Raw genomic sequence first — 11,562 nt, 5'->3', positions numbered from 1 at the left:
ATATCTGTTACAGGTATGGTGAGGTGATAGGGCTGAGTGTTCCAACAGGTTAAGGAGACCAAGAGTCTTGCCCAAGCCCTGTTACTTAGGTGTGTATATACCACAGTATGGCCTCCCACCCAGAAATCAACATAAAGAAAAGAAGCATACATATAGTGAAAACTTTTATATTTAGAATTAGTCAGCTGGACTCAGTTTAGATGATCCCAATCTGAAAAACAAAAGGGAGCTTTGTTACTGGGAGTTGAAATGTGAATATTAAGAGGGAAATGTCAAAGTTAAAAAGCAAATTGAGGGCCCATGGTGAGGGGTAGGGCCTATTAAAGAAGGGGCGCAGTCAGTCAGTTGAAACTAATCACCGAAGTCAGGGTTTGGTCACTACAGACACATCATTTGCACCCAGGAAGGGGGGGGTGTTAAGGAGTTTGTAGCAAAGGAAGCTTACTTTGTTGGCAACATCCAAAGCATCATAGTCAGGAGCCAGTCGAACATATGCCTTCTTCTCTCCGTCAGGCCTAGGGTGGAGAAGGAAGCCTTAGTCCCTACTGCCCTCACTGCCCCCATGCCCTTCCTTCCTCCCCAGTCTTCTGGTGTATTGGTGGTTCCTTTGTTCATGTCATTCCCCCCCCCACCCCAAATAGTGATTTTTCCATCATTTGCGCAGAGGGGGTCAGGGAAGCCACTAAGCCACAAATGAAGCCAATTCCATTTTATGGGAAACACCACAGGCATTCTGACAATAACTGTATCTTACTCTAGGGTCTGCTTCTGTCTAGAGGTAGGGATCAAGAAGATGAGCACCAACCCCTTAAGTCCTAGAGGCAGGACACCTGATGTTTCCTCAGAAGTCCATACTCCATACAAGGGACTGCAATTACAGCAGGGGCTGCTCACTGGGAAGTCTACTTCTGATCCCAAAAGCAGCATCAAGGAATTTCATACCATTCAGGTTTCCTTCCTGGCTTCTGACAAGAGGCCCAGAGGCCCTGGGCTCCTCCCCATCCCACAGGACTCCACTCACCTGATCAGGGTGTTGACCTTAGCCACATCAATGTCATAGAGCTTCTTCACAGCCTGTTTAATTTGGTGCTTGTTGGCTTTGACATCCACAATGAACACCAGTGTGTTGTTGTCTTCTATTTTCTTCATGGCTGACTCGGTGGTGAGGGGGAACTTGATGATGGCATAGTGGTCAAGCCTGGGAGAGAGGCAAAATGGGGTCAACTGGCTTGGGCCCAGTAAAATAAAGAATGGGCCCTCTTTTGGAGCCCAAGTGCATCAGACAATGAGGTAGCAATCATTTGCGTCAGACTTTGGTCGCTGAACAGTGTCATCACATGCACCCTGAAACTTAGGGACCTGGAGCCTCAGCTTGGGGACATCTCAAGGGCTTTCACCCTTTAAGTGATTAAAGAATCATTTTTGAGTTCCAACCTTCTTCATTCTTTTACCTGACCTCAACATTTCTGAAGAGCAAATTTCTAGAAGAAATTTGAGACTTTAGAGGTTAGACAACTTAACCCAAGAGCATAAAGTTAAGACTATGGAATCTAGAAACTTAGGCTAGGGTTCCAAAGAATGTTGGTGCTTCACTATGAGGCTGAATCGACTGTTTTGCCCCCTTTGGTTGCTGAAAACTGGCTTACAAGCCATCAATTCTTGAAAGCAACTTTTTATTTACAGCTCAGGTTAAAGTTACAGTGGCCGTCTAACACAGCTTTCCCCCTGAAATTTGGAGAAGAAAGGCTCTATTTGCCTGGGTACACCATCCTCTTTTGAAAGTAGAGATCAGATCTCAACCTCTCATCACACTAAATTCTAGGTCCAAATGGCAGTAAAAAGTCTGTCAAGTCCATTTCTCCGTGGACACAATCCACTCTCCTGCCTTTTTCTTAGGAAGCAGTGGGAGGACCCCCTGGTGGTAACCACTACCATGGCTCTACTCTAAACTGTGCTCCCTAAGGTCAGTCATTACCACTAGAGATACCGAAACACTCAAGTACCCTAACCTTTTCCACTCACTCCCCCAACCATTCCTTGACTGTAAACATTTGGGAAAGTGAATGAAAAGAAGTTGCCATACACTGCTACAGGTCTTCACTGTCCAATATAGATGAATGAATCTCATCAATCTAGAATCATCCCACATCCTCACCTTCGAGGACTATTCCCCACAGCAAAGATTTAAAAAAAGTGCAACGAGGAGCAACCTAAACCTGGAACCCCCAAACAAAGAACATCTCTCTAAGTCCCACTTTATACTCACAAGAAAGTAGACTGCATATGAAACAATGATTAACCTAACAATTCGCTAATCTTGACAGTGACTCTGGGTTGTTTTAAACAATTCCTGCTAATATGCTAAACACGCCTCCTTTCGTTCTTAAACAGGGCATTATTCTCCTCATACTTCCTTTAGAGAAGCACACTAGGTACCAACGTGGTTTTCAGAAGCCATGCTCTAGGTTTCGTAAATTTCCAAATTACCAATGGAGGATATCCAAACATGTTTTCAAGGGTACGGGGCAGTACTGACTTGTTTCTCCTAGGGGCGCTCTTCCGAGGATATTTGGGCTGCCTCCTGAGCCGCAGTGTTTTGGGCCGTCGGAAGGTGGGTGACGTCCGGATCTTCTTTTTTTTGTGGCTGTGTACGCCTTTCAACACTGCTTTCTTGGCCTTCAAAGCCTTTGCTTTGGCTTCGGCTTTCGGAGGGGCAGGGACTGAGAGAAGGAAAGAAAACGAGGGTGCGGGATTCAGAAATCAATCACTTCTGGCCTCAAGACCCATAGTGGGCGCCCGAGGCCACACGTGCATCAGTGGTTCCTTTGAAGACATCACAAGTCTCAGGAGTTTAAAATTTTTCCATCATATGCACGATTCTAGGGGGAACTTGGGATACGATGAGAAAGAAACTAGCAATGACCAAACGCTTGACACTTGCTAAAAATGTGAACTAGTAATTTTATGTATAACATCGTCCAGCCATCGGCGGACAGTATATAGCCCCATTTAACATGGCGATAAAAGGGAAGATGAGAGTACCGATTCCTTACAGGTCTAGAGACATGGAGCGCCCCAGAGCCGACTGTCTGGCTGACCCCCGCAGGTGGTACCGGCCGGGCTTGCCTCCCCAACACCCTTCACTGAAGCCCAGACCATGCGGCTGGGCCCACGCGCTCCTCAGCGTTGCCAAAACTCGAGGAGCGGCCCCACAGCAGACACCGCAAGGCCTGGCCCAGCCATCATCCTCTCAGTTCATTTACTCTGCGGGGACCCCAGGCCAGCCAGCTGTGTATTCCCAGCCCCGGCACACACCTTCCTTCTTCGCTTTCGGCGCCATCTTCGTGAAAAGGGTTTTCGAGACTTGTTCCCACGGGCTTATAGAGTCAAGTCTCACAGAAGACTCGCGATACTCTTTACTTAAAGCTGATTGGATACTCTGCAGCGCGGCGCCCGCCGGGAATGGTAGTTAGATTTTATTTCCTCGCGAGAGGGATTAAACTAGCACCACCCCTCCGTTTGTTAGACCCTAAAGCTTCATGGGGGTTGTAGTTTTTTGGAGACGCGTGTTTATTTTATGTGGCGGGTGGATGGTGTAGCCTGCGGCTGCACGGGACTGAGCGCTTCACATCTTGAGCAACTTTAGGGAGGAGGATTACAAGATTGCAGTTCCACTGCAAACTGGAATTAATATACTGTAGTTAGATTGACTCAGGTAGAGTGAAGCAAAATTCTAGAACGTTAGAGCAGAATTTGCCCAGTCCAACTCCCTCAGACATCTGTGGAAACTGAGGTCGAGAGAGGGGACACGGCTTATTTATAACACGGTGATTAGGTGGCAGAAAAAGTCGAGTCAGGCGGAGGGGAAGAGCGAAGTGTCAGAAGAGGTAGGAGGTGGCCACATTGCCCCTATGACAGATTTCATGCGTCTTCCCGATAATACTGTTGAAGAGACTCTACCAATTATTCCAAATACCCAGCGATCAGATTTCTCCAGGATACGCTCGTTCTTCATGGGAATAATTTCATTCACAGTCCCCTCCCTTTAAGCAGTCTTCTCTTCCTTGCTCCAGTCATCTTTGCATCCCCAAATTCAGTTCCTGACACAGAGCAAGGTTTAGTAAACGCTCGGGTTTTCTTCTTTGAAGGACTGTGCTTACCTCATATCGCATCGCCTTTCTGTCCTCCCCCTCCTCTCTTGGAATCACCTTTGAAGGTGAGATTTGTTGTGTGCTACTCCTTCTTCTAGCCTGCAGACTGCAAAAAAGAAAAGTCCTGGGGGAGTGGGGGTGGATTTCAATGGGGTCAGAGCGAAGAACGCCCATGCCAAAGGAGGGTCCCCATGTCCCAGAGCGGTGACTTCTCCAAAGGGAGGAATTCTGGGTCCCCTAGCCCTCCTTTATCCTCCACCAAGGGAGGCAGCTTGGTCTTCGGCGCCCCAGGCCCCCAATCTAACACGGCAGCCTTGGAGGAAAACGCACCAGATTTCGGACCTCTCTCTCCTTGGTGGCACCTCGTTCCGACCCTGGCACCCCCTCTACGCTCCCCACCACCACCTCCCAGGGCAGAAGGGCGAGTGGGGGCAGACCCTATGAGTCACGTCCTGGGCCTGGAGTTGAGGAGGGAAGCACCGCCTCTCCTAGGGCCCCTTCTCTCCCCCTTTCCCCTCCCGCTGGTTCCTGGCGCAGCCAGATGCTGCGCAGCGATCACCGATTCCCCATCACCAATTCGACTGGGTAAGGGTCCCCATGGAGGCTCCGCCCGGCACAGGAGGTGCAGGGGAGAGAGACCTGGGGGATCCCGATCTGGGAAGGTTCCAACCAGGGTGAGGGCGGGCCCGCAGCCGGGTGAGGCGTCTGCAGGGGGAGGCTGACCTGGGGCAGCGCTGGCGGGAGGAGGGGAGGGGGAGGCTGGGGCGGACTGCGAGGCCTGGAGCTGCCGGGAGAGGGGCGGGGGGCGGCCCTTTTCCAGGAATTTCCGGGGATCAAGTTACAGCGCTTGCGAAGGGAGAGCCGAGTGGGACGCGAGGCCCTGCAGCGCACTGGGCCCCTCGCCCCCTCCTCCAGCAGTCCACCGGCCGTGCTGTGCCGTCCCTGCCCACACTGACCCCGTGTGGCGGGGCCGCTCCGCGCCCCCGGGCTTCTCTGTTATGGTAGGGTCGCCTCAACCCCGAGTTGTCGTCGGGTCTTCACGGCCTCGAGTTATTGTAGGAACTATCCGGCCCCGGGTTATTGTAGGGTCTGCGCGGGCTCGGGTCCCCCCAGACGGGACTCCACGCCCCAACTTGGCGGCCGAGGGGTCTCCTCGCCCCCGAGTCGTCCTGGGGACGCCCCGGGCCCGGGTGATTGTGGGTTCGCCCCGGCCCCGGGTGATTGTCTCATCCCCGTGGCCCGCGGTGGTTGTAGCGTCCCCGAGGCCACGGGCTCCCGTAGGCTCCCCGTGGCCCCGAGTTATAGTCGGGACCCCTCGGTCGCGGGTGATTGTCGGGTCTCCACGGGCCCGGGTCGCTGGGGCGGATCAGGCCTCCGCGCCTTCTCAGGGCGCCCCGCAAGGCCGCAGGCAAGATGAACATTCTGGCGCCGGTGCGCAGGGACCGCGTCCTGACGGAGCTGCCCCAGGTAGGCGCCAGGGCCACGTCGGGCTTCTGGCTGCGGTGGGTGTGGGCGGGGAGGAGGCGGCACCAGACCAGTTACAGGCTTGGGCCCAGCCCTGCCGCCCAGCTAGGCCTGCTGCTTCTGGGTGGTCCCCTCCCCATCCCCCGCCGCGGGCTGCTTGGTTGCGGGAAGAGGGCCAGGAATGGGTGAGTCCCGTTCTCTTCCATCCCTCTCAGTGCCTGAGGAAGGAGGCCGCTTTGCACGTGCACAAAGGCTTCCACCCCCGCGTCACCTGCGCCTGCCAGGAGCACCGGACAGGCACCGTGGGGTGAGTTAGAGACACCCGGAACGAAGAAAGGAAGTCCCAGGAAACCTGTAGTCAAAGCAAGGGTACAGAGCCAGCAACTGGAGGCTCCATTTCAGCTTTTACCAGCTATATGGTTGTTCCCCCTTTTCATGCCCCTGTGTGCTCCCGTTTCTTCCAGCTAGGTTGTGGCGAGTCCTAAGAGATGGGGTGAGGTAGGAAGGTGGCAGTTTAATTCCTGACACAGAGAAGGTGTCCAACATGAGGGCGTGGTCACCAGCTCAGCTTCCCCCACACCATCTATTTGAGCTCCAGGGCAGGGAGCAGTCCTAGAGGGATGAGTCCTATTGTGGGTAAAAAAAGGTAACACTCTTAACAGTTGCCACCAGTAATTGAGCATTTACTGTGTGCCCAAGCAGTGTGTTGTATACTATTATTGTCTTTTATTAAATGGAAAACACCGCCACTTTTAAGATGTATCCTGATTTCAGAGATGTTAGAATGTATGTTTGTGTGTGTGTGTATGTCTCAGAATATAGGACATTTATCTCATTTTAACCTTCACAACCACCCAATAAAATGTATGTTAAATCCCCACTTAACAAAGGTTGAAACTGAGGCTCAGAGAAGCTGAGAAACTTGTTCTAAGTCACACAGCTAGTAAGTGAGAGCCGGAATTCAAAATCATGTCTCTCTGATACTAAAACAAAAACACTCCTCCCCAGCATATTTGTCCAGGCCTTGTGTCTATGGTAACCTCAGCCTGGGTGCAGCTACCTTTGTGGACCTACTAGGGAGCATTGGGACTCCTCTGAGTGAAAGAGCTAGCGCTCACTTTTCCTGCCCACTCTTGTGTCCAGCAGATTTAAGATCTCCAAGGTCATTGTGGTGGGCGACCTGTCAGTGGGGAAGACTTGTCTCATTAATAGGTAAGAGGGTGCTGCAGCTGAGCTGTTTTGGGCTGGGCAGAGTGGGCCCAGGTCTAGCCAGGTGGGCTGGGCTCAGGACCAGAGCATCTGGTGCCCCCTCAGGTTCTGCAAAGACACCTTTGATAAGAACTACAAGGCCACCATCGGAGTGGACTTTGAGATGGAACGATTTGAGGTGTTGGGCGTCCCCTTCAGTCTGCAGCTGTGAGTTCTTCCTCCACTCCTTCCCGCCGTTCCTTCTCCCAGCACCTATCTCCCACCGCAGCCACCAGCACCACCCTGCCCCACACATACCTGTGTTCCCCCCTCCTTCCTCCCAGCTGGGACACCGCTGGACAGGAGAGGTTCAAATGCATTGCATCGACCTACTACCGAGGAGCTCAAGGTAAGGGCCACGGTTAAGTGAGGTAGGTGGGAGCACCTGGCCTCTAGTCTAGGGCTGGAGGGATTGTGGAAATGAACCAGTAGTGTCTTCCCCAACAATCTGCATATGTTTTCTCCCACTCTTCCAGCCATCATCATCGTTTTCAACCTGAATGATGTGGCCTCCCTGGAACATACCAAGTACGTGGGCATGCTGAACTATAATGGGGGCTCTGGGAAGAGAAGGTTCAGAAAAGAGGGGGGTCAGGAGCATGGAAGGCAAGGAGAAGAATGCATATCCTTCTGGGCATGTAAGTGTCAGCGGGGGGAGCCTGTCTAGCTCCCTCATCCCTTGCTGTCCACTGTCTATGGCAGGCAGTGGCTAGCTGATGCACTCAAGGAGAATGACCCTTCCAGTGTGCTTCTCTTCCTCGTGGGTTCCAAGAAGGACCTGAGTGTGAGTGTGCCAGGCGGGGGAATTCCCACCTTGACAAGGGAAACCCCACCCCCAGCATCTGACTCTGACTTTCCCTCAGACTCCTGCTCAGTATACGCTAATGGAGAAAGATGCACTCAAGGTGGCCCAAGAGATGAAGGCCGAGTACTGGGCAGTCTCATCTCTCACTGGTGAGTCAGAGGCGTCCCGCCTTCTGCCGTGGCATTCCTGCCTACCTTGCCTCTCACTCCCACACCTCCAGCTGTGCTCATTGACCCCAGGCCTGGAACTGCCCCTGAGCACCCATCTGCTCCCCATGTCAGGTGAAAATGTCCGGGAATTCTTCTTTCGTGTGACGGCACTGACCTTTGAGGCCAATGTGCTGGCTGAGCTGGAGAAATCGGGATCCCGGCGTATTGGGGATGTTGTCCGTGAGTGCCCGCCTGGATGAGGGTGGCAGAGGGCACAGGGACCTTCCAATCCGTGCTTCACATGTTTCTCACCCTTCTTCAGGCATCAACAGTGATGACAGCAACCTCTACCTAACTGCCAGCAAGAAGAAGCCCATGTGTTGCCCATGACGGGTGAGGGTACTGTCCAGAGACTGCCCAGCCCTGGGGCAGTGTGCCACATTGACTCCCCCAGAGCTCAACCCCTGGACATTTGCACTGACTGTTTTTCCAGACCAAAGAGCTGCCCCTTGGTGGCAGTATCCCCAGAGGTGTAGCTGGGACCATGCTAGTCACTTCCTGCTCCCAGGCACCGTGCCAAAAACTGGATGCCCCTCTCCTCCAGGGCTCTCCAGGTTGCCCAGTGGTAGGGAGGTGGGTGAGCCCTGCTGCTCTTACTCAGCCTGCTGGGCCTTCTGGGTTTGAGGATGCTTAATGGTCCCAGCCTCACACTATGCCTTATGCATTAAAATATCTGTTATTAGCAGGTTAGGTGCTGGAGTCCTTTGTGGGGGATCAGGGATATGGAATGGGCAGGGCTGTATGGTGATCTTGGGACTGGAGACTTCTGGGATTCTGGCCATTCCTGGCCTCTGGCAGGCTAGGAGCTCAGGGACCACGTTTGGGGGATGCACCGAACCCTCACTGGATGACATCTGAATAATTTTTGAGATCTTTGAGAGCCCTTTTCCTTTGGTCCCTTCCCCCTCAAATGTCTCCTGCTACTTCGTGCTTATACCCAAGTCCACCATTGGATAATATTTTTATTTTTTTTCACCTTCCTCCTGCCTGTCCTTTAAAAAATACTTCTCTGAGGGGAACACAGTGAGAAGTGAATGAGTTTTGGGTGCTTTTTGGGTTGACCAGAAGGCCCAGGAAGGTAGAGGCAGGGCTCTTACTCAGAAGATGTGCTATCTGACAACATCTAACTATATTAGTTAACAAAATTATCAGTAGCATATTCTTATATTTTAAAACAATTAAAAAACTAAATTGGATTAAAAATAAGACATACGGGGACTTCCCTGGTGGTCCAGTGGTAAAGAATCTACCTTGCAATGCAGGGGACGTGGGTTCGATCCCTGGTCAGGGAACTAAGATCCCACATGCTGTGGGGCAACTAAGCCTGCGCGCCACAACTACTGGGCTCACGCACCTCAGCTAGAGCCCGCGTGCCACAAACTACCGAGCACACATGCCCTGGAGCCTGAGAGCCACAACTAGAGAAAAACCCGCACACCACAACCAGAGAGAAGCCTGCGTGCCAGAACAAAAGATCCTGCACGCCTCAACGAAGATCCTGCATGCTGCAACTAAGACCCAACGCAGCCAAAAAAAAAAAAAAAAAAAGGCATACACTTTTCCCTCTTCAAAAAAAAAAAAAGACGTGCTCCAAGTCAGGAGGATCTGCATTTGAATCCTTGCTGTCCATCCTGGGACACTCAGACAAATCACTTAACCTCTGTGACTTAGTTTCCTCATCTCAATTATTATTTTGGGGGGGCATGCCATGCGTCTTACGGGATCTCAGTTCCCTGACCAGGGATTGAACCTGGGCGATGGCAGTGAAAGCCCAGAATCCTAACCACCAGGCCACCAGGGAACTCCCAGTTATTTCATGGATGAAATAAGATAAAGCACTAACATACATAGGAAGAGCTCAGAAACCTTAACTATTATAATAACAATTTCGGTGAAGAGTGACCAAGAACCTGGCTCACTGTTGACATCCAGAGAGCCAGAGATTGGCTGGAAGTGTCTCAGATATCTGGGCCAACAATGGAGGGACACATGTGGCCTGGTGTCATCCTGGGCGGTCATGGAGGGTCAAGATTAGAACACAGATCCTCGTTCCCAGTTAGCAAGTGCTCTTCCTTTGCTTCCATTCTTTTTTTTTAAAATTTAAATTGGAGTATAGTTGCTTTACACTGGTGTGTCAGTTTCTGCTATACAGCAAAGTGAATCAGCCATACATATACATATATCCCCTCTTTTTTGGATTTCCTTCCCATTTAGGTCACCACAGAGCACTTGAGTAGAGTTCTCTGTGCTATACAGTAGGTTCTCATTAGTTATCTAGTAGTGTAGTAGTGTAGTGTATAGTAGTGTATATATGTCAATCCCAATCTTTTGCTTCCATTCTTACCCACTACTCTATTCTGGAAGAGTTGGCTTTTCTACACTCTCCCCTTTCTACTGGCTTCCCGTCCCCTGCTGTTCTTATTTTTTTAAAACTATTTTATTTATTTTTGGCTGCATGTGTCTTTGTTGCTGCACACGGGCTTTCTCCAGTTGCGGTGAGCGGGGACTTCTCTTGTTGTGGAGCACGGGCTCTAGGCACGTGGGCTTCAGTAGTTGTGGCACGTGGGCTCAGTAGTTATGGCTCACGGGCTCTAGAGCGCAGGCTCAGTAGTTGTGGTGCACGGGCTTAGTTGCTCCGCAGCATGTGGGATCTTCCCAGACCAGGGCTCGAACCCTTGTCCCCTGCATTGGCAGGCGGATACTGAACCACTGCGCCACCAGGGAAGTCCTCCCTGCTGTTCTTAGAGTTCTCTAAAGCTACAGTGGGTAAGAGGGTCTGGGTGGTGATCCTGCCACTCCGGCTGCTGGGTCTTGAGGAAGGTGGAGGTTGAGATCATGCAGAGCAGCAGCAGGAGAGGCCCTTGATGACTCTGGAGAAAACAAAGTTTAAGCAACATCCTTTTCCCTTCTCTCCATCCTTTGAGGCATATCCTGGCTTTGGAGCCTGGTACCAAGAGAAATTGAGAGGTGTGATGTGTAGAAAGATAGTGATGTGGCTGTAACACTTTTTTCACACTCTCCTGGAATTGTTCTTCCATCTCTGTTTCCTTACAGGACTGTGATCCCCAACTCTTGCCTTACACAGAGTGTGTATGTGTGTGTGTGTGTGTGTGTGTGTGTGTGTGTGTGTCCTGCACCATAGTACTGCTGTGGAGTGTTTGTGCTGCGTGGAGCGTGGGGAGCAGGAGTATGGGTCTGTGTTCTGGGTGGTGTATGTGAGGGGCGTGTGCATGTGTGCGTGTTGCGTTGGTCCGTGTGTGGTGAGTAGATATTTTAACCTGCGCTGTGAGTGTGGTACATGCATGTGCAGTGTGTATACTATACTTGAGGGTGAGAGGGGTGTGCACTGTGAGGGGCGTGTGTAGTAGGTGACTATGCGTGCAGCTTGCCCTGCTCCCCGCATGGGGCAAGCCTATGGAGATACGACATGAGGTTGCAAGAGTGAAATAAAGCACTAACACACACAGGAAGAGCTCAAAAACCTTAACTATTATAATAAATATTTGGGGGAAGAGTGACCACGATTATTTGGCTCTATGTTGATGTCTATATTGGGCAGTATTGTCTCAATACAGGGTGCCCCATGGGGGCTAGGAGGGGACGCTGTGGGTGGGCGCCACAGGCGGGGCTGCAAGCCGACATCACGTCTTCATTAGCCGGGCTCCAGTGGAGGGGCCTGCGGACG

At 51.7% G+C, this 11,562-nt stretch overlaps 2 protein-coding genes across 5 annotated transcripts; one reads left to right on the top strand and one right to left on the bottom strand.

Moving 5' to 3' along the window:
* Positions 1–151: 151 nt before the first annotated feature.
* Positions 152–3,454, bottom strand: RPL23A (ribosomal protein L23a). 2 transcript variants are annotated; one of them, XM_082442842.1, is made up of 5 exons: positions 3,316–3,454; positions 2,537–2,720; positions 1,022–1,198; positions 446–515; positions 152–211 (listed from the first exon to the last, which is right to left on the bottom strand). In XM_082442842.1, the coding sequence occupies exons 1-5, from the start codon at positions 3,338–3,340 to the stop codon at positions 197–199; spliced, it is 471 nt and encodes a 156-aa protein (XP_082298968.1). In that variant the 5' UTR covers positions 3,341–3,454; the 3' UTR covers positions 152–196. The 2 variants fall into 2 exon arrangements, with proteins under 2 accessions (XP_082298968.1, XP_082298967.1); XM_082442841.1 differs by lacking the exons at positions 152–211; positions 446–515 and adding an exon at positions 628–868.
* Positions 3,455–4,585: 1,131 nt separating this feature from the next.
* On the top strand, positions 4,586–8,562 carry RAB34 (RAB34, member RAS oncogene family). Of its 3 annotated transcripts, none has more exons than XM_082442835.1 (11): positions 4,586–4,736; positions 5,406–5,618; positions 5,831–5,922; positions 6,762–6,827; positions 6,930–7,031; positions 7,148–7,212; positions 7,340–7,391; positions 7,566–7,647; positions 7,727–7,817; positions 7,950–8,057; positions 8,140–8,353. In XM_082442835.1, the coding sequence occupies exons 2-11, from the start codon at positions 5,565–5,567 to the stop codon at positions 8,205–8,207; spliced, it is 780 nt and encodes a 259-aa protein (XP_082298961.1). In that variant the 5' UTR covers positions 4,586–4,736; positions 5,406–5,564; the 3' UTR covers positions 8,208–8,353. The 3 variants fall into 3 exon arrangements, with proteins under 3 accessions (XP_082298961.1, XP_082298960.1, XP_082298962.1); XM_082442834.1 differs by having other exon boundaries at positions 6,759–6,827; XM_082442836.1 differs by lacking the exon at positions 4,586–4,736 and having other exon boundaries at positions 4,909–5,618; positions 8,140–8,562.
* Positions 8,563–11,562: the final 3,000 nt, after the last annotated feature.

The sequence above is a fragment of the Balaenoptera physalus genome (genome assembly GCF_965194825.1).
Source record: "Balaenoptera physalus genome assembly, chromosome: 20".
NCBI lineage: Eukaryota > Metazoa > Chordata > Mammalia > Artiodactyla > Balaenopteridae > Balaenoptera > Balaenoptera physalus.
This window is presented reverse-complemented; position numbering and strand designations above follow the sequence as displayed.